Raw genomic sequence first — 25257 nt, forward strand, 5'->3', positions numbered from 1 at the left:
TACATCATTTGGGGGGAATGATAATCGAACTGGCCACCCAGTTCGGCTATTGATTTATAGCTATTCTGAGCTTAATTATTGGGGCTGGAGGTGAGAACTCATGGAAGAACACAGCTCAAGGAGTGATGATTTGGTGTGTGTTTGTGTGTGTGTGTGTGTGTGTGTGTGTGTGTGTGTGTGTGTGTGTATCTTGCCCTGTGGAGGGGGATCTGTTTCCAGAGCAGGGGTGCCTTAGCTAATATATTCTAAGTTGACTCTAATAATACAGAAGCCAGCACTCAATCAGCACAGGGTATTCAGGAGGACTCCTTGTCAAACTGCAGGAGGCTTTGCAGATAGATTCTAAAATATAAGCAGTATATAGGGTGGATGAGTGACTCCTTTCCCTCTAAGGGGAACCAGCAATGAGGCCACCCATTTCTTTGAAATTACCTGACACCATCTCTGATTTCTCTCCTGTTTACTCCTCTTCACACAATCCTTCCTATTTTGGACCCCAATAACTCCAAGTAGTATGATCCTCAGGGTGTTAGCAGAGGCCATTCCCTCAGCCAGCACACACTTCCCCAGAAATGCTTGCAGATCCTGCCCTCCTTTCCCTGAAGTCTCTGTTCAAATGTCACCTGTCACGGGTCTTGACCAAATACCAATTACACAATGACACTCGTATGCACGCTCTCCTTTACATCCACTTTTGTTCTCTTCATAGCACTTTGACACCCTCTAATGTCTTATTAGTATTTTTAGTTCTTTCTATTCATTCTCCATCATTGGGTGATACAGGCGTTTGGTTTTTCAGTATCCCGTGCTCATTGCCTACACAATGCCTGGAATATGTTTGACAATCAGCACATATTCCTCCAATGCAGGAAAGGTATTCTAACAAAACAGTAAAATGCATGGCTTCTGCTGGGGAGTGTGGAGAATGAGACGAAAACACCTAATCTGAGGTGAAACAGGAGGGAATCTCTTCAAAAGGACAATCCTTTGGGGACAAAAGGGACAAGATACCAAAATGAACTTCTTGACTGCACAATATAAATGGTAGCATTTCAACTATGTGAGTAAACTGTTCATGTGAAAATTAATGATGTCCTTTACCTCTTTCCGGGGGTCAGTGCAACCTCATGGAACCAGGAAATATTACACGGATATCAAAATTTCTTCTCCTGGGATTTTCAGAGAGACCAGGACTGCAGCCCCTCGTATTTGGACTTTTCCTCTCCATGTACCTGATCACTGTGTTTGGCAACCTGCTCATCATCCTGGCTGTCAGCTCTGACTCCAACCTCGACACCCCCATGTACTTCTTCCTGGCCAACCTGTCCTTTGTAGACATCTGCTTCACCTCCACCACCGTCCCGAAGATGCTCTGGAACATCCAGACCCAGAGCAAAGTCATAACCTATGCAGACTGCATCACACAAATGAACTTTTTCATAACCTTTGCAGGGATGGACGACTTTCTCCTGAGTGTGATGGCCTATGACAGGTTTGTGGCCATCTGTCACCCCCTGCACTACACGGTCATCATGAACCCTCGACTCTGTGGACTCCTGGTTCTGGTGTCCTGGATCACGAGTGTCCTGCATTCCTTGGTACACACCTTAATGGTGTTGCGGCTGTCCTTCTGTACAGAAGTAGTGATCCCCCACTTTTTCTGTGAACTCAATCAGATGATCCAACTTGCCTCTTCTGACACCTTTCTTAATAACGTGGTGATGTACCTTGCAGCTATGCTGCTGGGTGGTGGTCTGCTTGTCTGGATCCTTTACTCTTATTCTAAGATAGTTTCCTCCATATGTGGTATCTCATCAGCTCAGGGCAAGTATAAAGCGTTTTCTACCTGTGCATCTCACCTCTCGGTTGTCTCCTTATTTTGTTGTGCAAGCCTAGGTGTGTATCTTAGCTCTGCTGCTACCCAGAGCTCACGGCCAAGTGCCACAGCCTCAGTGATGTACACGGTGGTCACGCCCATGCTGAACCCCTTCATCTACAGCCTGAGGAACAGAGACATAAATAGGGCTCTGAAAAGAATTGTTCGGATTCAGTGATATACGAACCAATCATCCAAAGGCTGAAGACATGACCATGACTGAAGGACTCAAGTCCTCAGAGGCAGGAACTGCCAATCTTTGATCAGACTGTGGAAGTAGAATCTACTCCTTCTATTTCTTTCTTGGCATTTCCATTTGTTTGATCAACTTCTCTCTACATTTAAGGAACTCACTTCATTAAGCTTCTGCTGTGACTGAAATACAGATGGTTTCTCCTTTGTCTATTTTGAGATGTCCCCAAAGTTTACCCCAACCTTGGTCACAAATGCTGAAATTTCTGTATCTCACATGGGACTAGTTGGATTTCTTAAAATTTTTTTCACCTCAAATGACTTATACCATGCCGGGTAAATTTCCCCTAGATTTCCTGAGATCGATATCATGAATTATATGCTTCGTACGGAATAAAGCTACACTTGATCAGTAAGCCATTTCCATCATTTTACTGTCAAGGAGAATACAAAAACACAGTTTCCACCTTGAGTCTCAGTCTTTTCCTTCACTTCCCCTAGGACTCCACCTGATGATGTGGACTCTAACATTGTTCTGTTCAAGCCTCAGGCTATTGACACTCTGCTCTGGCTAGGAACGCCCAAGCACTCACCTGCCCCCATGTGTTGTCCACACTCCCACAGTCCTTTCCCTGACCACAGCCTATGCCGTGGCTGCACCAGCCCTTGGGTTCTTATTGTGATTGCAGGACACAGGTCAGCAACATGTATTGGAGAACTCTAATAACCCAGGTTTATTACTCATGTATGCTGGAGGGCACATGGGATGGTCAAAAGCCATTCTGGGAGGTCTCAGAAGGGGATAGAGGGTCAAGAGGAAGACAGAGAGAGAGAGCCGCAGAGGGATCTGGCTTTCTCAAGGACCATGGCCAGGGTGGGTAGCTGGTGTTGGGTTCACACATTCTTGGAGAATTGTATTGAGTAGAATGTGTGGGCTGAAAGGGAAAAGCTGATTCACTCATTTGGCAGCATCTAGTTTATAAAGGGCTTCCTGAAGAGGTACTTCGTGACTGGGGGTAGCCGAGGGCTTATCTGGTGATTGTGGAACACATCTGACGATATGTTTATTCAACATGGTTGTGTTTGAAATGGACCCGGGGAAAATATGTCATTTCAGTCCCTTGCACTAAACATGCCCTTATGCTTTGTAAGCGGTCTCTTGGTTGTATTCTGGTACTCAGCCGGGGTCCAGAATTCCTACCATAGTCAATGGGAAAACCTGATTAGCTAATCTAGATCTCCAAGTGGTGTGTACTTAGAAAGGCAAATTTGAATAAATAGATCGACCTGATATGTTGTTCATATTGGCCTGACCATAAATATGAGGAGGCAAACATTCAAAACACTCATTTTGTGACACACAAAATATTTCTCTCATTTTTAAAAAAAATCACAGTTCATGCTATGAACCTATTTATTAAAGCATGGAAGATGGTGTTCACCAGTGAGGGAGTTTGTTCATTGAGGTGCAGGATTGCTTAGTGTCTTCTACATTTTACCACTGAATTATCTTCCTGTTTCTGCTTGAAAACTTCTAATGCGAACCGCTCATATGATTCTTTCCGTTGTTACACGAAATAGCTTCCTTTTCCTGATATATGTCACAAATCCCACGGGATGGCGAATGCACAGTATCACCACCATGTATGTAATACGTCCTTTCTGCTCTGAAATCTCTTCCACCTGCTTGACCAGAGGACGCTTCACCCAAGAACTGCATGTCCTGCCAGTCATGTGGTTCAGGGTCCCCAGTCCTTCCGCACAAATGGGCATGTCCTTCAGAGTCACCCAAGCTGATGAGCAGCCCTGTTCAATCTGCTGCATAAATCCTTCTTTGCTCTAAAAAAAAAATAATAACATGTGAAAGGGACTGGAGATTAAGATGTGGGCATATCTGATGGTGCCTTATTCTCCTTAGTGTAAAGGCTTGTTCATCAGGGTATTATTTTGGTCACTTATAAAAGCAATAAACACAGATTTCACACAGCCTGAAGAATGAGCAAATACACGATCTTTTCACAGTTACAGGCACAAAAGGACAGGATTTGGTGCAGAAGGCTTCACGCTACCCACACTTATCTCTAACACACGATCATCTTCTTGCTAATCAAACAGTGGTTCACAGACTCAGAGCTGCACTTCAGCATCACCCAGGAGCTTGGAGAGATGCAGAATCGCTAAGATTTTGCAGTTGTACTAGGATCCGTGTGGATTCACGGGTTCAGCGAAGTTGGAGACATGCTGGTCTAGGTGTGTTTCTGACCGTTTATGGTGAGACATTGGCGGCAGGATAACAGTATTTTGGGGGTGTTTTCCTGAGGACTGTAGGTGTTTGGCAGGTTCCCTTCAGACTTTGACAGACGTCCCAGGGAAAAATTCATTTCTGGCTGTGAACCATGACCCCAGAGTTGGAGAACTGGAAGCATCCTGACAGAATCAATCTCAAGGGACACCACATACTCAGATATTAAATTTGGACAGATGACAAGACACCACCAAGCACCATTTATACATCATAAAATGTAGTTCATAATCTCAGGGATAAGATTTTATAAAGATTAAATCCAAACTCCCTGTGAGATGTTAAGCTCACATTTTAGTACATAACTAGATCTCAATACATCTGTTATATTTGAGGACGATTTAATAACAAAGGACCAAATGACAGCTTTTATCGCCTTATAAAACAAATGACAGAAAAAGTGTCTTGAAGCCAATCTCTGTGGCACCCAAGTTTTATTATCAGAAGTCATTTCTCTGCTTTATTATTTTTTTCTTTTTTTTAATATATGAAATTTATTGTCAGATTGGTTTCCATGCAACACTCAGTGCTCATCCCAAGTGCCCTCCTCCCTGCGCACCACCCACTTTCCCCTCTCCCCCACCCCCATCTACCCTCGGTTTGTTCTCAGCCCTCAAGGGTCTCTTATGGTTTGCCTCCCTCCCTCTAACTCTCTTTTCCCCTTCCCCTCCCCCATGCCCTTTTCTTAAGTTTCTCAAGATCCACCTATGAGTGAAAACATGCGGTATCTGTCTCTGCCTGACTTCTTTCACTTAGCATAACACTCTCTAGTTCCATCCACGTTGCTGCAAATGGCAGGATTTCATTCTTCCTCATTGCCAAGCAGGATTCCATTGTGTATATAAACCACAACTTCTTTTCTTTTCGTCAGTGGATGGACATTTAAGCTCTTTACATAATTTGGCTGTTGCTGAAAGCGCTGCTCTAAACATTGGGGTGCACGTGCCCCTGTGCATCAGCACTCATGTGTCCTTGGGTAGATTCCTAGCAGTGCTGTTGCTAAGAACAGTAGACACTGGGTCACCTCTTGGCTCAGTGGGTTCATCTTCTGTGTGGTGATTCCAGCTTAGGACACGACCCCCCTGGTCATGGATCTGAGCCCCCAGATTGCTTCTGCACTGAGCATGGAGAATGCTTGGAATTCTCTCTCTCCCTCTTTCTCTGACTCTCTCTCTCTTAAAATAAATAAATAAACATTAAAAAAGCTTCTCTCTGTCCCTCTTCCCTCCCTCCTTCTCCCCCAATCATGCTCTCTCTCTCCCTCTCTTTCAAAAATAAACAAACAAAGAGACAGACAGACAGAACGCACTAGAACTGCTACAGCTGGGTCCCTAGGGTAGGCAATGCTTGGAAGACAAAGAGGACTAATCCCGGAGGGTTCCTTGGTCTTAGACTTGGAGGAAAGTGTGTCTCGGCTGAGATAAGGTGCCAGACGATTTACACATCAGGAAGGGGACAAGTTCAGGGAAAAGGGGAGGCAAAAAAGAACTGCATTCACTTGGTCTCTGACCTAGTCTTTTGGGAACCTAGAGTCATTAGGAAAAAATACTTGTGTCCAGAGCAGTTTTCCACTTGGGAATATGAGATCAGAGGTTGGGGTACCAAGAGGGAAATGAGCCTAATGAGCGGATAGAGGGAGCTATAAATACTCTCTGGTCACCTGTCAGCCTGTGCGACCTTGGATGGGAAGGGACAAGGTCTCCCTCTGTTCTTCCAGGCCCTAATTACGGCTGGAGCCCATGCTTTACTCCTTCCTGCTGTCTCAGCTGAGAACATAGCTTTAGTCCCTACCATCTGCAGTCCAGGGAGGCATTCAGACTTGTCACAAGAAGACCTTGTCAGACACCCCAGGCAGGTGAGCCCAATGGCCCGGTGCGCCGTGGATGAGAGGGTCAGAGGAATTGAAGCCAAGTTCATTAACCTGTCTTCACCTGAGAGCCAATTCAACTTAGTGCAAGAGGGGTGATCGCTGTGTTCATTTGTTTGATTAAGTGATGTATTTATTCAGTGGTTGTGTCAGTTTCACAGAGTGGATGCTCACACTTACGTTGATCTTCCATATTCTATTCCTTTAACTTACTATTAAGGCAATGGCAGTTTATTTTACCACCCGGTGTCTCAGGAACCTCACGAGTATCTTAGATAATTGCTCTGCCTCATCCGTTTCATTCACCACCACCCGCACTCTCTACCGCGCTGTCTGTTGAACCGACTTTTTTATGTTTGTGTAAATCACAGCAGAAACTTGCCATTCCAATGTGGAGCCTCAAATTCATTTGTCCATGGGAGGCTTAAGTACTGGCATTTCTGGGAACCATTTCTATACTTTGCAGGGAAAAGATGGCTGATCTGGCCTCCTTGGGTTGTGTCCATTCCCAGCATAACCGGGATGGTGAGGTCTGTGAAGACAGGGAAATACCCAACCCAGGAGGCCATGGTGTCTTGTGACTGGTGAAGGGGGAGCAGTCCTCAAAAAAGTTAGAGAGGGAGGGAGCCAAACCAGAAGAGACCCTTAAAAACTGAGAACAATCTGAGGGTTGATGGGGGCGGGAGGAGAGGGAGGCTGGGTGATGTGTATTGAGGAGAACACCTGTGGGGATGAGCACTGGGTGTTGTATGGAAACCAATTTGACAATGAATTTCATATTTCAAAAAAACGGGGGTCAGGATTCTGAAATCCCAAGATGATGCAATACAGGGGCCAGAACTCAGTCAAGAGAAGGCACCAAGAAGGGGATCTGTGGCAACTCATGGGATGCCTTGAGACCATGATGTATACAGAGGGAGACGTAGCATGGGCAAGGAAAGCCCTGTGCCTTGAGGTCACAGTTGTAGCAGAGAGGCCACTTCACTCCTCACATGTGTGACAGCATCTGTCATCAGTCTCCATCAGGCTCATTGCCCTTGTAGCACTGGCTTTGCTTTTTGCCTTGAACTTTTGAAACAATACTTTACTTGGGGCCTTTGTACTGGCCATTGCCTCTGCCAGGTAAAGGCTTCCCACATAATCCTTTCTGTCTTCTATGAGTTCTGTTTTCCAATGTCACCTCATTTGCAGAATTTGCCTAAATACCCACTAAAATAGAATGCCCTATTGGCTCCCTCCTTTATTCCTGCTTTTCTTTTCTTCACAGCAGCCCTCACCATCTGAAAAGTTATAGAATTCTCTTGTTTGCTTATATACTTCTTCTCCATGTTTCTAGGGATTTTTGTTCTTCATCACACCCTATACTCATTGCCTGAAACATGGTCAGCACTCAATTTATATTCTTGAATACTTGAAGAATTTCTCAGTGAAATCATAAAATATGTCATTACTTACAGAAGAAGCTTTTTGACAAAAAAAAACCCCTACATCAATGTGGCAGAAGGAATCCCTTAATGAGGGCCAAATCTATACACAACATATTTAAATGAAATTCTGGGTGCGCCTGGGTGCTTCAGGCTTAGAAGCGTCCAACTCTTGATTTTGGCTCAGGTCTCCACTGTAAGCTAACATTTTGGAGATCCAAGGGATCTAATCCAGACTGATTGGTTAGTCCTAGATTTTAGGGAAATGTTAAAAATCAGGGTTGGGATTAGGTGCTGGGATATTTGAACTCTGGGAGCGACAGAACTCACAAGGTAGGAGTAATCAACACAAGGATCACACAGTTATAACCTGGTCTTGGGAACACAGAATCTCCAGGAAATCTTTCTTTGTGTCCAGACCAGTGTCCCCCAGGGAAATCATGTGCTGCAGGTTGGACAAGCAGGAGGGAAACATGTCTCATGAACAGACAAAGGAAATTATAAATGTCTCCTCTGTGCAGTCCCTCTGCCTGTGCCACCAGGGGTGATGCGACCTGATTGTTGCTTCTAGAGTCCGAAGCTTGGCTGGATGACTCATGCTAGCTTCCTTCCCACCATCTTCTGCAGGGAGAGGGTTTAGTTGCCACCGATAACCATCCAGGAGGAATTCAGACAGCACATGGTCACGTCACCCTCAGAGCTCCCAGCCATGTGATTCAGGGTGCCCAGGAGGTCCAGCAGGAAAGGGTCAGAGAGAATCGATGCCAGGTGATTCACTTGAGGTCACCACACCCACCAGCCTAGCCCAGAACCTGGAGATCTCTATGGTCATGTGCTTGGCTGACCATGCCTTCCTGAAAAACCACAGGGGACAAGGTCAGAGAAGGCCCTGTTCCTTTGGTACTTGCCTTATATGGCAGAGTCATAGTAGAATGAAATAAGTGTGTGGTGTAAGAGCCTCAGGCAGTAATGTTATGAAGACGGTGATTCAGAGCCTAGACTGACTGTCACGGTGTGTGCAGAATTCTGTAGAGCAAGGTCTGAACCAACCTTTGGGTGTTGTGCAAACCGGAAACAGGACCAGAGTGTGCCCACTACCCTTGTCAAGAGAGAGGTCACAACGCAAAGGCCAGGAACAAGAAAGAAAAGATGCCACATCTAAAAAGTGAAAGGGACTTGTCCACCTTCTCTAAGATAGCAGGACATCCAATGGGTCAAAGAAATACGAACCAGGCACAGAAAAAATCCCCAAGTCTCCTACTGCTTCATTATAACCTGCCCAACTTTTGCTGTGCTTTGCATATTTCCCATGCCGAAGGGTTGATTTATTCCCTTAGCACACTTTTCTCTTGGAGCATTCAGTCTGTAAGGCGATCCACATGAACAACCCACTAATTGCGTCTTCTGACCACATTTAATTTTGCTCCTTATTATTTTTGCTGGGCATCAAGAGGGTAACAAGACTTGGAATATTGTCAGACCTCAGGATGCTCTTTCTAGTTCACGGCCCCTCAGGTTTCAGTGACCATATGAACCATGAAATCTTTTGTGCCACTTCAATTTCATTTCACTCTCTTGCCTCTCTCTCTCTCTCTCTCTCTCTCTGTGTGTGTGTGTGTGTGTGTATGTATGTGTGTTTCTCTGATTTTGAGCAGATGGTTTGTTTTCCTTTAAATGCAGGACAGAAAATAAGCATGCCAGTCTGACCTGTCAGTTGTATTTGTCCATAAGAAACTCAATCATTGGAATTCAGGTACCATTTTTACATCATTTGTGAGGAATGATAATGGATCTGGCCACATTGGTTTATAGCCACTCTGAGCTTAATTATTGGGGCTGGAGGTGAGAACTCATGGAAGAACACAGCTCAAGGAGTGATGATTTGGTGTGTGTTTATGTTTGTGTGTGTGTGTGTGTGTGTGTGTGTGTGTGTCTTGTCTTGTGAAGGGGGATCCGTTTCCAGAGCAGGGGTGCCTTAGCTAATATATTCTAAGTTGACTCTAATAAGCCAGCACAAGCCAGCACTCAGTCAGAACAAGGTATTCAGGAGGGTTCCTTGTCAAACTGCAGGAGGCTTTGCAGATAGATTCTAAAATATAAGCAGTACGTAGTGTGGGTGAGTGACTCCTTTCCCTCTAAGGGGAATTAGCAATGAGGACACCCATTTCTTTGAAATTACCTGACACCATCTCTGATTTCTCTCTGTTTACTCCTTTTCACACAGCGCTTCCTATTTTGGACCCCAATAGCTCCAAGTAGTATGATCCTCAGGGTCTTAGCAGAGGCCATTCCCTCAGCCAGAACACACTTCCCCAGAAATGCTTGCAGATCCTGCCCTCCTTTCCCTGAAGTCTCTGTTCAAATGTCACTTGTCACGGGTCTTGACCAAATACCAATTACACAACGACACTCGTATCCACGCTCTCCGTTATATCCACTTTTGTTCTCTTCATAGCACTTTGACACCCTCTAATGTCTTATTAGTATTTTTGTTTCTTTCTATTCATTCTCCGTCATTGGATGATACTTGCGTTTGGTTTTTCAGTATCCCATGCTCATTGCCTACACAATGCCTGGAATATGTTTGACAATCAGCACATATTCCTCCAATGCAGGAAAGGTATTCTTAGTAAAACAGTAAAATGCATGACCTCTGCTGGGGAGTGTGGAGAATGAGACGAAAACACCTAACCTGAGGTGAAACAGGAGGGAATCTCTTCGAAAGGACAATCCTTTGGGGACAAAAGGGACAAGATACCAAAATGAACTTCTTGACTGCACAATATAAATGGTAGCATTTCAACTATGTGAGTAAACTGTTCATGTGAAAATCAATGATGTCCTTTGCCTCTTTCCGGGGGTCAGTGCAACCTCATGGAACCAGGAAATATTACACGGATATCAAAATTTCTTCTCCTGGGATTTTCAGAGAGACCAGAACTGCAGCCCCTCATATTTGGGCTTTTCCTCTCTATGTACCTGATCAATGTGTTTGGAAACCTGCTCATCATCCTGGCTGTCAGCTCTGACTCCCATCTCCACACCCCCATGTACTTCTTCCTGGCCAACCTGTCCTTTGTAGACATCTGCTTCACCTCCACCACCGTCCCGAAGATGCTCTGGAACATCCAGACCCAGACCAAAGTCATAACCTATGCAGGCTGCATCACACAAATGAACTTTTTCATAACCTTTGCAGGGATGGACGACTTTCTCCTGAGTGTGATGGCCTATGACAGGTTTGTGGCCATCTGTCACCCCCTGCACTACACGGTCATCATGAACCCCCGGCTCTGTGGACTCCTGGTTCTGGTGTCCTGGATCACGAGTGTCCTGCATTCCTTGGTACACACCTTAATGGTGTTGCGGCTGTCCTTCTGTACAGAAGTAGTGATCCCCCACTTTTTCTGTGAACTCAATCAGATGATCCAACTTGCCTCTTCTGACACCTTTCTTAATAACGTGGTGATGTATCTTGGAGCAATGCTGCTGGGTGGTGGTCTGCTTGTCTGGATCCTTTACTCTTACTCCAAGATAGTTTCCTCCATACGTGGGATCTCATCAGCTCAGGGAAAGTATAAAGCATTTTCCACCTGTGCATCTCACCTCTCGGTTGTCTCCTTATTTTATTGTGCAAGCCTAGGTGTGTACCTTAGCTCTGCTGCTACCCAGAGCTCACGGCCAGGTGCCACAGCCTCGGTGATGTACACGGTGGTCACGCCCATGCTGAACCCCTTCATCTACAGCCTGAGGAACAGAAACATAAAGAGGGCTCTGAAAAGAATCCTTGGGATCCCGTGATATAAGAACCAATCATCCAAAGGCTGAAGACATGCCCATGATTGAAGGGCTCAAATCCTCAGAGTCAGGAACTGCCAATCTTTGATCAGACTGTGGAAGTAGGATCTACTCCTTCTATTTCTTTCTTGGCATTTCCATTTTTTTGATCAACTTGTCTATACACTTAAGGAACTCACTTCATTAAGCTTCTGCTGTGACTGAAATACAGACGGTTTTTCCTTTGTCTATTTTCAGATGTCTCCAAAGTTTACCCCAATCTTGGGTCAAAAATGCCTGAAATTTCTGTATCTCACATGGGACTATTTGGATTTCTTAAAATTAATTTCATCTCAAATGACTTATACCATGCCGGATAAATTTCCCCTAGATTTCCTGAGATCGATATCATGAATTATACGCTTCGTACGGAATAAAGCTACACTTGATCAGAAAGCCATTTCCATCATTGTACTGTCAAGGAGAATACAAAAACACAGTTTCCACCTTGAGTCTCAGTCTTTTCCTTCACTTCCTTTAGGACTCCACCGGATGATGTGGACTCTAACATTGTTCCATTCAAGCCTCAGGCAATTCACACGCTGCTCTGGCTAGGAATGTCCAAGGACTCACCTGCGCCCATGTGCTTTCCACACTCCCACAGACCTTTCCCTGACCACAGCCTATGCCTTGGCTGCACCAGCCCTTGGGTTCTTATTGTGACTGCAGGACACAGGTCAGCAACATCTATCAGAGGACTCTAATATCCCCAGGTTTATTACTCATGTATGCTGGAGGGCACATGGGATGCTCAAAAGCCATTCTGGGAGGTCTCAGAAGGGGAGAGAGAGTCAGGAGGAAGAGAGAGAGAGAGAGAGAGAGCGAGCCGCAGAGGGATCTGGCTTTCTCAAGGACCACGGCCAGGGTGGGTAGCTGGTGTTGGGTTCACACGTTCTTGGAGAATTGTATTGAGTAGGATGTGTGGGCTGAAGGGGAAAAGCTGATTCACTCATGTGGCAATATCCAGTTTATAAAGCTTTCTGAAGATGTACTTCGTGACTGGGGGTAGCTGACGGCTTATCTGGTGATTGTGGAACACATCTGACAATATGTTTATTCAACATGGTTGTGTTCAAAACAGACCCAGAGGAAAATATGTCATTTCAGTCGCTGAGCTGGCCTCACTGGCTTATTTGTTTTTCGGGTGTGGATTTTGGAGAGTTCTTTATAGATTTTGGATACTAGCCCTTTGTCCGATATGTCATTTGCAAGTATCTTTTCCCATTCTGTCAGTTGCCTTTTAGTTTTGTTGATTGTTCCCTTTGCAGCGCAGAAGCTTTTTATCTTCATGAGCTCCCGATAGTTAATTTTTGCTTTTAATCCCTTTGCCTTTGGAGATAGAGACACAGAATCTGAAGCAGGCTCAAGGCTCCAAGATGTCAACACAGAGCCCAATGCACAGATCCCAATGCTCAAGCTCATGAACCATGAGACAATGACCTGAGCTGAAGTTGGACACCCAACCAACTGAGCCACCCAAATGCCCCATCTACAAGGCATTTAACAAGGAGTTAGTATCTATTCTCTTCAACCTACTCCAAAATATTGAATAGGAGGGAAAGCTTCCAAATACATCAATCAGGCCAACATTACCCTGATGCTGGAAACAGACGACGACAACCCCCAAAAGAAAACTATAGACCAGTATCCTTGATGAAGATAGATGCAAAAATCCTCAGGAAAATCCTGGCAAACCACACACGACAGTATATTAAAAAGATCGTTCACCATGATCAGGTAGGATTTGTTTCAGTGATACAAGGGTATTTCAATATTTTGAAAATCAATGTTATATACATCAACAAAATGAAGGATAAAAATCATATGATCATCTCAATAGATGAAGAAAAATCATTTGACAAAATTCAACATTCATTCATGGTAAAACCTCAGTAAAGTGGGGTTAGAGGCAACATACCTCCACATAATGAAGGCCACCTATGAAAATCGCATAGGTAGCATCATACTCAATGGTGAAAAGTGGAGAGCTTTCCCTCCAATGTCAGGAAGAAGAAAATATGTCCACTCACACTTATTCAACATAGTACTGGAAGTCCTAGCCACAGAAATCAGCTAAGAAAAAGAAATAAGGGATATCCATATTGGTAAAGAAGTTAAACTGTCACTTTTGCAGATGACATGATACTATACATGGTAAATCCAAAAGAATCTACCAAAACATTCCTAGAAGTATGGATAAAGAAGATGTGGTATATATACATACAATGGAATAATATTCAGTGATCAAAAAGAATGAAATCTTTCCATTTGAAAGAATGTGGATGAAACTACAGTGTATTATGCTAAGCGAAATAAGTCAGTCAGAAAAAGACAAATATATCATTTCACTCATATGTGGACTTTAAGAAACAAAACAGATGAACATAGGGGAAGTGAGGGAAAATAAGTTAATAACAGAAGGAGTAAAACCAGAAGAGACTCTTGAATACAGAGAATAGTCTGGGGGTTCCTGGAGGGGAGGTGGATTGGGGGTTAGCTAAATGGGTGATGGGCATGTATTTAAGGAGGGCTTATTGGAATGAGCACTGAGTGTTCTATAGAAGTGATGAATCACTGGGTTCTACTCATGAAACCAACACTACAGTGCATGTTAACTAAATTGATTTTACATACATACATACATACATATAAAATTACTAGATGTATTACATTAATTCAGTAAAGTACAAGATACAAAATAATTACTCAGTAATCAGCAACGTTTCTGTACCTTAACAACGAAGGGGCTGAAAGAAAAACATTTAAAAACACCATTTACAATTGCACCAAAAAGAATACAATATTTAGGAATCAAGTTAGCCAAAAAGTAAAAGACCTATGTTCCAAAAACTATAATACACTGGTGAAAGAAACTGAAGGTAACGTAAATAAATGGAAAGATATTCCATGCTCATGGATTGGAAGAATTATTCTTATGAAAATGTCCATATTACCCAAAGCAAAGCAATCGACAGATTCAATGCAATCTCTATCAAAATACCAACAGCAGTTTTCACAAAACTAGAACAAATAATACTAAAATTTGTATGGAACTATAGAAGACCCTGCATAGCCAAAGCAATCCTGAGAAAAAAAACAGACCTACCAGGTTTCAAGATATACTCCAAAGCTGTAGTAATCAAGACAGTATGCTTTAGGCACAGAAATAGACACATAGGTCAGTGGGACAGAATAAAGACCCCAGAAATAAAACATGACTAAATGGGTTTAATCTATTATTTGGATGTAAATTTTTTAAAAAATTTAAAAAGATGAGACTATGGGAGAAAGATAGTCTTTTCAATAAATGGTGCTGGGAAAACTGGGCAGATACATGTAAAACAATGAAACAGGACAACTTTCTTACACCATACACAAAACCAAAAATGGATTAAAAGCCTAAATGTGAGACATGAAACTGCCCGAAAAGAACACAGGCAGTAATTTCTCTGACATCAGCTATAGCAACATTTTTCTAGACAAGTCTCCTAAGGCTAGGGAAACAAAAGTAAAAATAAACTATTGGGATTCCATCAAAAGTAAAAGATTTTACACAGCAAAGGAGACAAGAAAACAAAACAAAACAAACGTGATCTATTGAATGGGAGAAGGTATTTGCAAATGATATATCTGATAAAAGGTTAATATCTAAAATACACAAAGAATTCATACAACTAAGCAAAAACAAAAAAACCCAAACAATCCACTTAAAAATTGGGCAGAGGTTCTGAATTGACATGTCTCTAAAGAAGACATCCAGATGGCCAACAGACAAATGAAAAGATGTTCATCATCACTCATCATCAGGGAAATGTAAATCAAAACCACAAGGAGATACCACCTCACACAGGTCAGAAGGGCTAAAATCAGAAACACAACAAACAAGTGCTGGTGATGAAGTGGAGAAAAAGGCACCCTCACACACTGCTGGTGGGAATGCAGCCACTGTGGAAAACAGTGTGGAGGGCCCTCAAAACTTGGAAATAGAACGACAACATGATCCAATAAGTCCATTACTGTTTCCAAAGAAAAGAAAAACGCCAATTTGAAAACATATATGCACCCCTATGTTTATTGCAGTATTCTTTACAACAGACAAGATATGGAAGCAACCTAAATGTCTGTCAATAGAGGAATGGATAAGGAAAATGTGGCACACAAACGCGCACGCGCACACACACACACACACACACACGAATATTGATCTGATGTGTCATTTACAAACACCTTCTCCCATTCTGTAGGAAGCCTCTTAATTCTTTTGTTTTCTTCACTGTGCAGAAGCTTTTTACATTGGTGAGGTCCCAATAGTTCACGTTCGCTTTTGTGTCTCTTGCCTACGGCAACACGGGTAACAAGAAGTTGCTATATTTGAGGTCAAAGAGATAGCTGCCTGTGTTCTCCTCTAGGATTTGGGTGCTTTCCTATCTCACATTTAGGTCTTTCATCCATTTTGAATTAATTTCTGTGAATGGTGTATGGTGTAAGAGAGTGGTCCATTTCCACTGGCATGTTGCTCTCCATTTTGCCAATACCATTGCTTAAGAAGCTGCCTTTTTTCCACTGGACACTTCTTCCTTCTTTGTCGAAGATTGACCATATTGTTTTGGGTCCATTTCTGGGTTTTCTATTCTATTCCATTGTTCTATGGGTCCGTTTTTGTGTCAGTACCATACTGTCTTGATGACAACAGCTTCGTAATACACCTAGAATTACCAAATGTTTTATAAACATCAATTTTAACCTGTCTTAAACATATGAAACTGCTAGATGATTTGTCAAAAGAATATCAGATCCAAGGATTATTAAACCCATGGTTGTATAGCAAAGGAACACACTTTTTCTTGTTGAAGAAAGAATAGGTATTTTCTAGACTATCAGGAGTTGTGTTCCCACCACAACTCAATGTTTCGGAGAGCCAAGGGGCATTGTCAAGACAGGTTCATGAGTCCTAGATTTGGAAAAAAAAAAAAACTTTCACTCAGGTCTGTCAAACGTTTCAATGTTAGACAAGCCAGGGAAGTTCGAGGAGGAGTATAAAAATTGGATATGCCTGAATTCTAATCTGATCTCTTGGAAACAGGGAATCTACAGGAAAAAATTCCATTCTGTCCAGATAAGTTCCCATGGGGAGATGGGCTCAGGGGTTGGAGTAACAATGGGAATTGTGTCTAACGTTTCAGACACATTTTGCTGTGTCAGATGCAGCAAACATAAGGAGCTGTAAATATCTCCTCGGCTGCAGATCCAGAACATGTTTAATCCGAAGCCGGAAGAGACATGGTTTTTGCATTTGGATTCTTAAGTCTGGTTTGGGGACCAATGCTTCACTCCTTCCTGTTCTGGGAATAGATCTTGCTTTCCATCATCAACAAACAGGGAGGAATTCTGACTTCTACCTGGAGATCTTCCTCTCAGAGACCCCATCTAGGTGAGTCTCAGCACTCAGCAGGTATTCCAGGGAAGGTTCCGAGAGAATGGAATCTGAAAGCTTTCCTCTGAGGTCACCTGACAGCCTAAGCATCCTGGTCTCGGAGCGGAAAAATCATTGTGTTTGTTGCCACGGTGAACTCTTTCATTTTTTTATGGTTTACTTATATTTGAGAGAGAGAGAGAGATGGAGACAGGGTAAGAGTGCGGGAGGGGCACAGAGAGAGGGGGACCCAGAATCTGAAGCAGACTCCAGGCTCTGAGCTGTCAGCACAGAGCCTGACGTGGGGCTCGAACTCACGAACTGCGACATCATGACCTGAGCCAATGTACTGAGCCACCCAGTCTCTCCCATTTTTTTTTAATGTTTATTTACTTTTGAGAGAAAAAGAGAGAGAGGCAGAGTGTAGTGGGGGAGGACCAGAGAGAGAGGGAGACATAGATCTGAGGCAGGTTCCAGACTCTGAGCCATCAGCACAGAGTCTTATGTGGGGTTGGAACTAACCAACTTCGAGATCATGACCTGAGCTGACGTCGGACGCTTAACCGACTGAGCCACCCAGGTGCCCAACCCACTCATTTATAATCAATTTATTTAAGATGCGAAAAAAAGGAAATGTCTGCTGAAATTAGCAATGTAAGGATTATTGTTGAAAATTAAGTGGTGGGAATAAAAGATCAGTTGGATGCGACTAACGAGGGAATGCCGGGTACTGTCTTCCAGGATAATCTGAACATTTCCAAAGAGTTTTCAGTTAAAGGAAATATAAAAATACACTATTAGGTATGGAAGGAGGTGCAGTGAGGGAATTTAAACAATATTTTTAAGATGGGGTATTTTGGAGCATATTCTGTATCTTTTAGAAAGGTCCAGACCAATGGAGGGAGCCACGACCTGGCAACTGCAGTTCTGGAGACATACATTTCACAGAATCTTCTCTCCATTAGGTCCCTTAAAAAGTTTATTTAAAACTCGAACAGGCATATGCTAGAGGGTTTTATTTTGCACTTATTTCATCACCTGGAGGACGAATTTATGTTGGGGTTTATTGGCCACTTACTTTCCCTGTCGTAAATTATTAGTGTAATTTCTTTGCCTTTTACATCGAGTCTGAGTGTTCTTTTCTTTGTTTGTTGCTCCTGCTGAATCATTTTCTTGTTTCCTCTTGATTGCATTTTTTTCACACAAATAATTCTACTCCTGAAACCAATATTACACTATATTTTAACCAACTAGAATTTAAATAAAAACTTAAAAAAACAAAAAAAATTTGCAAATTTTAAGCCAAGTTTACTATTTGCTGTTTAATTCTTGTATGTATGTACAGATATATTTTCTGGGTGGTGTGAGAGTTTATAAACTTTGGTCAAATCTACCAGTCGGCCATGTTTTCTCCCCCACCCATTGCTTTCTATGTGCCTTGTAGTCAGAAACTGCCTTTTGTATGTATTGCCACCTACCTCCCATCTGTGCTTCCTCACTGCTACCTTTTGTTTTGTGATTGGATCTATTTTCTAAACTAGCAATCGTCCTTCTGCCGTCCTGTGGAAACATGAATTTCTCTTGCATTCAACTTATATCTTTCTCACAAATGTGTGTGACCCCACTTAGGTTTGTACAGAATGAAATTATAATTTTATAGTCTGCTCCCTGCATTTTTAAAAATTTTTTTAACTTTTATTTATTTTTGAGACAGAGAGAGACAGAGCATGAACAGGGGAGGGGCAGAGAGAGAGGGAGACACAGAATCTGAAACAGGCTCCAGGCTCTGAGCTGTCAGCACAGAGCCTGACGCGGGGCTCGAACTCACGGACCGTGAGATCATGACCTGAGCTGAAGTCAGACGCTTAACCGGCCAAGCCACCCAGGCGCCCCCCCGCATTATTTTTAAAGTCAGTTATAATCATAATTCTTGTTTTCCTATTCTTTTTTGAGGTTTTGCCTATTCCATTTTGATTTTGAGACGTGTGTTAATGTGATGAAATTATATTTTATATCTTCTCCTACAGAAGAGTCTTTTTAACTCAATTTTAATTAATAAGTTTATTTTGAATTCACTATTTATCCCGGTTTTCTTCTCCCTGCTATTCCTTGTATTTTATAAATTCCATTTTCTAAAAATGTGTTACTATATAAATGCACACCTTTATGAAACAGCAAAAAAAAAAAATGAATGAAAGAAGTGAGGTCCTGCTCATTTGGATCTTACATTAAATGAAGAAAGCAGAGTGGCGGAAATAAATGTGTATCTGACACAATGTTCTCAGGGATAGACATATGAAGAAAGGAAACACGTTTTTGCACACTCACACGTACACACATGTAACTCAACAAGGAGAACCATGAGTGATTGGTCTGCATCCTGACCACGTACGACGTGCTCTGATATTTTCTACTGTGCCTTAGTTTTTCTATTCTAGTTTATTCTTGCAAACCACACCCTGACCCCACAAATGGTCCCAGTCTCAGAATATGGAAAACATTCCTCTCCCTGGTTCTCTGTTCCTGTGCTGGTAGCTCCCTGTTTGTGTTCTCTCTCCTTTCATTGACAACTCCTGTGAGCACATCTCTCATTCGCTCATGCAATATGTACATATTACTACTGTCCCCAACCAAACTATGTCTGGGGTAAAGGATGGGAGTAAGTATAACATGCCCAGGGCACCCACAGTCTAGCAGGGAAACATATATGGAATTAAATAAAAATTACAGTGATAACACCACATGTAAATTATCACAAAAGAAAGTCTTTTTTTTCTTGTGGGAATGTCAAAACACACACACACACACACACACACACACATGCATGAAGGAGACGACTCCTTGCTGTCTGAAAGAGGAGATGGGAGTTTCAAGACAGAAGAGATGAAAACTTCCCAATAGATCAGTGGATGATTCCAACCAGAGGGGAAGCAAGTGTGTAGGGGCTCGGAGTCTTGAGACTGGGGCTTGAGATGAAGCTACAACCCAAGTTCAGTGTCGGTAGAATTGATGTGGGTGAGGCAGCATGAGTGCAAAGCTGTTGGGTCAGTCAGGAGAGGCAAGCCAAGTGTTGGAAATATGGATTTGGGGTTCATTCTCCAGGGGGGGGTCAGATGAAAGCATTAAATCAGGAAGGTGGACAGTAACATAATTGTAATATAGACAGATCTCTTGGGGGTAAATGTGAATATTGGCTAGAAGGGTGCTAGCTTGTGATGGGTGGAGAGAGGAAGAAAACTGAAATAGGGCTGTATAACTGGGGCCCCAGAAGTGGGGAAGTGATGGGGACTTTGAGAGAAGAAAAAGTCGGTCAAATCTCCTCATCAGTAAGAAGCACTCATTATCCATTGAGGGAACTATGCTAAGTTCTTTATGGCGTGTTCTCTAAATCTGCCAACCACCTGAGCAGGATAGATACCTCTAGCCCTACTATTTGGGGAAGGATATTAGCATTTACAATAGTTTGGTTGGGAAGGTGGGGGAAGAGAAGAGAGGGAAACAAACCACAGGAGATTCATACTCGTAGAGAGCAAACTCAGGTTTGATGGAGCAGGTAGGTGGGGATGAGCTAGATGGGTGCTGGGGATTAAGGAGGGTAATTGCTGTGATGAGCACTGGGTGTTTTCAGTGATGAATCACTGAATTCTACTCCTGAAAACAATATGTTGCACTGTATGTTACCTGAATAGAATTTAAATGAAAAAAAGAGTAGTTTGCTTGGTTCTCCAAATTCAAAAAGCAAACATATGTAGATCCAAAATTCAAAACACGAGTCTCTGATGATGAAGGTGTTGCATTTTATATCACTTATAAGAGGTGGGGTTTTGTTAGCAAATAATCTTTTAAAATCCGCCACTTTTGTTGTACTCTGTGTATTACCCTTAGAGAATTGTGGGGGTTTTCCCTTGCTTGTTATTTAGCGGGATGTCTTGATAACTTAGACATCCTAACTTTTCCGTTTAGATACATTGCTTTTTGCTGCTTCATTATCCTGGGCATGAAGGAGACGTACCTGGGGTTGGGGTGTTGCCAGAAGAGAAGACACATTCTCATCCGTTGCTAGGGGCCACCTCAACTCATAGATCTTTCTTTCCACTTTTCTTGCTCTCAGTTTTTGAAAATGATATTTTAATTTCTTTAAACACTGGCTATGAAAAGTTCATATTAATGCGGAGACCCATGTTTACATGCTCATAGAAGACTTAACTACTGGAACTTGGACGTATTTTCACATCTTTAGAGGAAAGAAAATCTCTTGTCAACAGCTTGCCTTGTATCAGTGTTTACCTAATTAATGTGCCTTGAGGTGAGAATAGTCTGGTTGTGACATGGTCCTAGGAGACTAGGGGGCACACACGTGTGTGTGTGCGTGTGTGTGTCGTGTGCCATGAGCGGTTTTCAAAGCAGAGGTCCTGGAACCCATAGCTCCATAATGTGACCCTTAATATACAGATGCCAGATTATTACCCAACACATGAAGATAAGAAGGGGGCCCATTTCTATCCAAAGATTCTTTGGACACAAAATCAATAAAGTGCAAGGGACTCTATGTGAAGGAGGGATTCCTTGTGCCGTGAAGTTTCATCAGTACCGGGGAGGCCACCTTGTTCCTCAACATTCCCTGCCACCATCTGTCACCACTCTTCCTCTTGGTCATTCCCCTCAACGCAATGGCTTTGGTTGACCATTGAATGACCAATGAATATTGGCTTTTAAAACAACAAACAAACCAACAAAAAGAAAGATGATGACAGGGAGTGGGAGATACTGGCTTCCAGTTAAGGAACGAAGGACACACAAGACTAAAAGACACAGCAAAGGGAATATAGTCAGTGATATTATCAGAGCATTGTGTGGTGACAAATGGCGGCTCCACGTGTGGTAAGCATGGTGTGATGTGTAAAACTGTTGGATTGTACACCCCACACTGCTGTAACATGGTGCATCAACAACCCTCAGGTTTTAAAAATTGATTAAAAAAAATTACTTTTCTCAGAGCCTCTGCACTGGTCGTTCCCTCTGATTGGTGTCCTTTTCCCCAGAGGACTTTGTGTCTCCTCTGTCTCCTTGAGGCCTCTGTTTAGATGTGTTTTGGTATGCCCGAATAACCAGTAAAAAGTAACATCTTCACCCGTTCTTTCCTTTACACAGGCTTTGTATTTCTTCATAGCACCTGTCACCTTCTCATATTTTATCCACTCTTTCATTTGCTTATCCTCTGTCTCCATCACTGAACCTTATAGACTTTTATTTTTTTGACACCTGTACTCTTTGTCTGGAGATTAGTCAGTGCTCAAGGTTATTCCTCAAATGGGTGACAGAATTTCTCATTAAAACTATAGAATCCATGAGTATTAGGGGAAAAAGCTAAGTGTGGGATGTGAATTCCTATTCAAAGCTGGCATGAGGGAGTCCCCAGAGGGGGCAAGTTCTATCCAAAACACTATGGATATTGAATTTTTGAAAGAAAAATAAAAATTATAGAATTCCAATGATATTTGCAATGTTCATTGTTGACAAACTCGGTCATGCTATTTTTTGTTCCCTGATAGTCCCCTCTCGCCCATGGAACAAGGAAATGATTCACAAGTTTCAGAATTTTTTCTTCTGGGACTATCAAAGGAACCAGAGCTGCAGCTCCTCACTTTTGGGCTTTTCCTCTCTATGTACCTGATCACTGTGTTTGGGAACCTGCTCATCCTCCTGGCCGTCAGCTCTGACTCCCACCTCCACACCCCCATGTACTTCTTCCTGGCCAACCTGTCCTTTGTAGACATCTGCTTCACCTCCACCACCATCCCGAAGATGCTCTGGAACATCCAGACACAGAGCAAAGTCATAACTTATGCAGGCTGCATCACACAGATGTATTTTTTCCTACTCTTTGCTGGATTGGACAACTTTCTACTGTCTGTGATGGCTTATGACCGGTTCGTGGCCATCTGTCAACCCTTGCACTACATGCTGATCATGAAACCCACCTACTGTGGGCTGCTTGTTCTGGTGTCCTGGATGATGAGCACCCTGAACTCCTTATTACAAACCTTAATGATGTTGTGCCTGTCCTTCTGTACAGAGGTGGAAATCTCCCACTTTTTCTGTGAAACCAATCAGGTGGTCCTGCTTGCCTGTTCTGATCCCTTTCTTAATGACATGCTGATGTATTTTGCAGCTGGATTGTTGGGTGGTGCTTCCCTAGCTGGGATCCTTTACTCTTATTCTAAGATAGTTTCCTCCATACGTGGGATCTCATCAGCTCAGGGCAAGTATAAGGCATTTTCCACCTGTGCGTCTCACCTCTCGGTTGTCTCCTTATTTTATTGTACTGGCCTAGGAGTGTACCTCAGCTCTGCTGCTACCCAGAGCTCCCACTCAAGTGCCACAGCCTCGGTGATGTACACCGTGGTCACACCCATGCTGAACCCCTTCTTCTACAGCCTGAGGAACAAAGACATAAAGAGGGCTCTGAAAAGAATCGTTGGGGTTCCAGTGATGTAAAGGCCAATTGTCCTGGGGCTGAAGACATGCCATGATTGCAGGGCTCAAAGCATCAGAGCCAGGAACTGCTTTTCTTTGATCAGACTGTGGAAGTAGAATCTGCCCCCTCTATTTATTTCTTGGAATTCCCATTTGTTTGATTTCAACTTCTCCATACATTTCAATAACTCACTTTATTAAGCTTCTGATCTGTCTGATATACGGTTTCTCCTTCGTCCACCCTCATACATTCCCATGTTTTCCCAAATGTTGGATCACAGATGCCTGTACATTTCTGCATCTTACAATGGGCAAGTTGGATTTTATTTGATTTCTTTCCAAGATTTTATTTAAATTTACATAGTTAGCATATAATGTAGAATTGGTTTCAGTAGTATAGTTTAGTGATTCTTCACTTACCCAGTTCCCATCACAAGCACCCTTCTTAATGCCTCTCACCCATTTAGTCCATCCCCTCACCCACCTCCCTTCCAGCAACCCTCAGTTTGTTCTCTATTGTTAAGAGTCTCTTTATGATAACAATACTCAAGGACGTAGGGATAGAAGGAACATGCTTTAACATCATAAAAGCCATATATGAAAGTCCCACGGATAATATCATCCTCAATGAGGAAAAATGGAGTGCTTTCCTAAGATCATGAACATGACAGGCATGCCACTCTCACCACTATAGTTCAATAGTACTTGAAAGTCTAGCCTCAGGATTCAGACAACAAAAAGAAATAAAAGGCATCCAATTTGGCAAGGAAGAAGTCAAACTTTCCCTCTTTGCGGATCACATGATACTCTACATGGAAAACTTGATGACTCCACCAAAAAAAATGGCTAGAGCTGATACATGAATTCAGTCAAGTCACAGGTTATAAAATCCACGTACAGAAATAGGTTGCATTTCTATACACCAATAATGAAGCATCAGAAAGAGATATCAAAGAATTGATCCCATTTACAGTGCACCAAAACACCCCAAGATAGCTAGGAATAAACCTAACCAAAGAGGTGAAAAATCTATACACTGAAAACTATAGAAAGCTTATGAAAGAAATTGAAGAAGAACAAAAGAAATGGAAAAACATTCCACGTTCATGGATTGGAAGAGCAAATATTGTTAAAATATTGATCCTACCCAAAGCAATCTACATATGTAATGCAATCTCCATCAAAATACCCCAGGATTCTTCACAGATCTAGAACAAATAATGCTAAAATCTGTATGGACCCAGAAAAGCCAAAACAATTCTGAGAAGAAAACCAAAGCTGGATGCATCACAATTCTGGACTTCAAGATGTATTTCAAAGCTGTAATCATCAAGACGGTATGGTATTGGCACAAGAACAGACAAACCGACCAATGGAACAGAATAAAACACACAGAAATGGACCCACAAACGTATGGCCAACTAATCTTTGACAAAACAGGAAATAATACCCAATGGAAAAAAGACAGTCTCTTCAGCAAATGGTGTTGGGAAAACTGGACCTCAACATACAGAAGAATGAACCTGGACCACTTTCTTACACCATACACAAGAATAAACTCAAATGGCTGAAAGACCTAAACTCCATCAAAATCCTAGAGGAGAAAACAAGCAACAACCTCCTTGACCTCAGCCACAGCAACCTCTTACTTGACATGTCTCCAGAGACAAGGGAAATAAAAGCAAAAATGAACTTTTGGGATCTCATCAAGATAAAAAGCTTCTGCACAGTGAAGGAAATAATCAGTAAAACTACAAGGCAACTGAAGGAATGGGAGAAGATATGTGCAAATAACATATCAGATAAAAGGTTAATATCAAAAATCTACAAATAACTTATCAAATTCAACACTCAAAAAACCAAACCATC

At 42.5% G+C, this 25257-nt stretch overlaps 2 protein-coding genes and 1 pseudogene across 2 annotated transcripts; all 3 read left to right on the plus strand.

Annotated features, from left to right (window-relative positions):
* The first annotated feature begins 1118 nt into the window (after positions 1-1118).
* Positions 1119-2054, plus strand: LOC125160629 (olfactory receptor 7A5-like). The gene has a single exon (XM_047849763.1). The coding sequence runs from the start codon at positions 1128-1130 to the stop codon at positions 2052-2054; it is 927 nt and encodes a 308-aa protein (XP_047705719.1). The 5' UTR covers positions 1119-1127.
* An 8472-nt stretch (positions 2055-10526) lies between these two features.
* On the plus strand, positions 10527-11462 carry LOC125160202 (olfactory receptor-like protein OLF4). Its single transcript, XM_047848910.1, has one exon. The coding sequence runs from the start codon at positions 10536-10538 to the stop codon at positions 11460-11462; it is 927 nt and encodes a 308-aa protein (XP_047704866.1). The 5' UTR covers positions 10527-10535.
* A 10952-nt stretch (positions 11463-22414) lies between these two features.
* On the plus strand, positions 22415-23409 carry LOC125160191 (olfactory receptor 7A17-like; annotated as a pseudogene).
* The last annotated feature ends 1848 nt before the right edge of the window (positions 23410-25257 follow it).

This window comes from Prionailurus viverrinus, chromosome A2, assembly GCF_022837055.1.
Source record: "Prionailurus viverrinus isolate Anna chromosome A2, UM_Priviv_1.0, whole genome shotgun sequence".
Taxonomy (NCBI): domain Eukaryota; kingdom Metazoa; phylum Chordata; class Mammalia; order Carnivora; family Felidae; genus Prionailurus; species Prionailurus viverrinus.

What these genes read in the sequence shown, in the direction of transcription:
- LOC125160629 (XM_047849763.1), top strand. Translation starts at nt 1,128, where the DNA reads ATGGAACCAGGAAATATTACACGGATATCAAAATTTCTTCTCCTGGGA.
- LOC125160202 (XM_047848910.1), top strand. Translation starts at nt 10,536, where the DNA reads ATGGAACCAGGAAATATTACACGGATATCAAAATTTCTTCTCCTGGGA.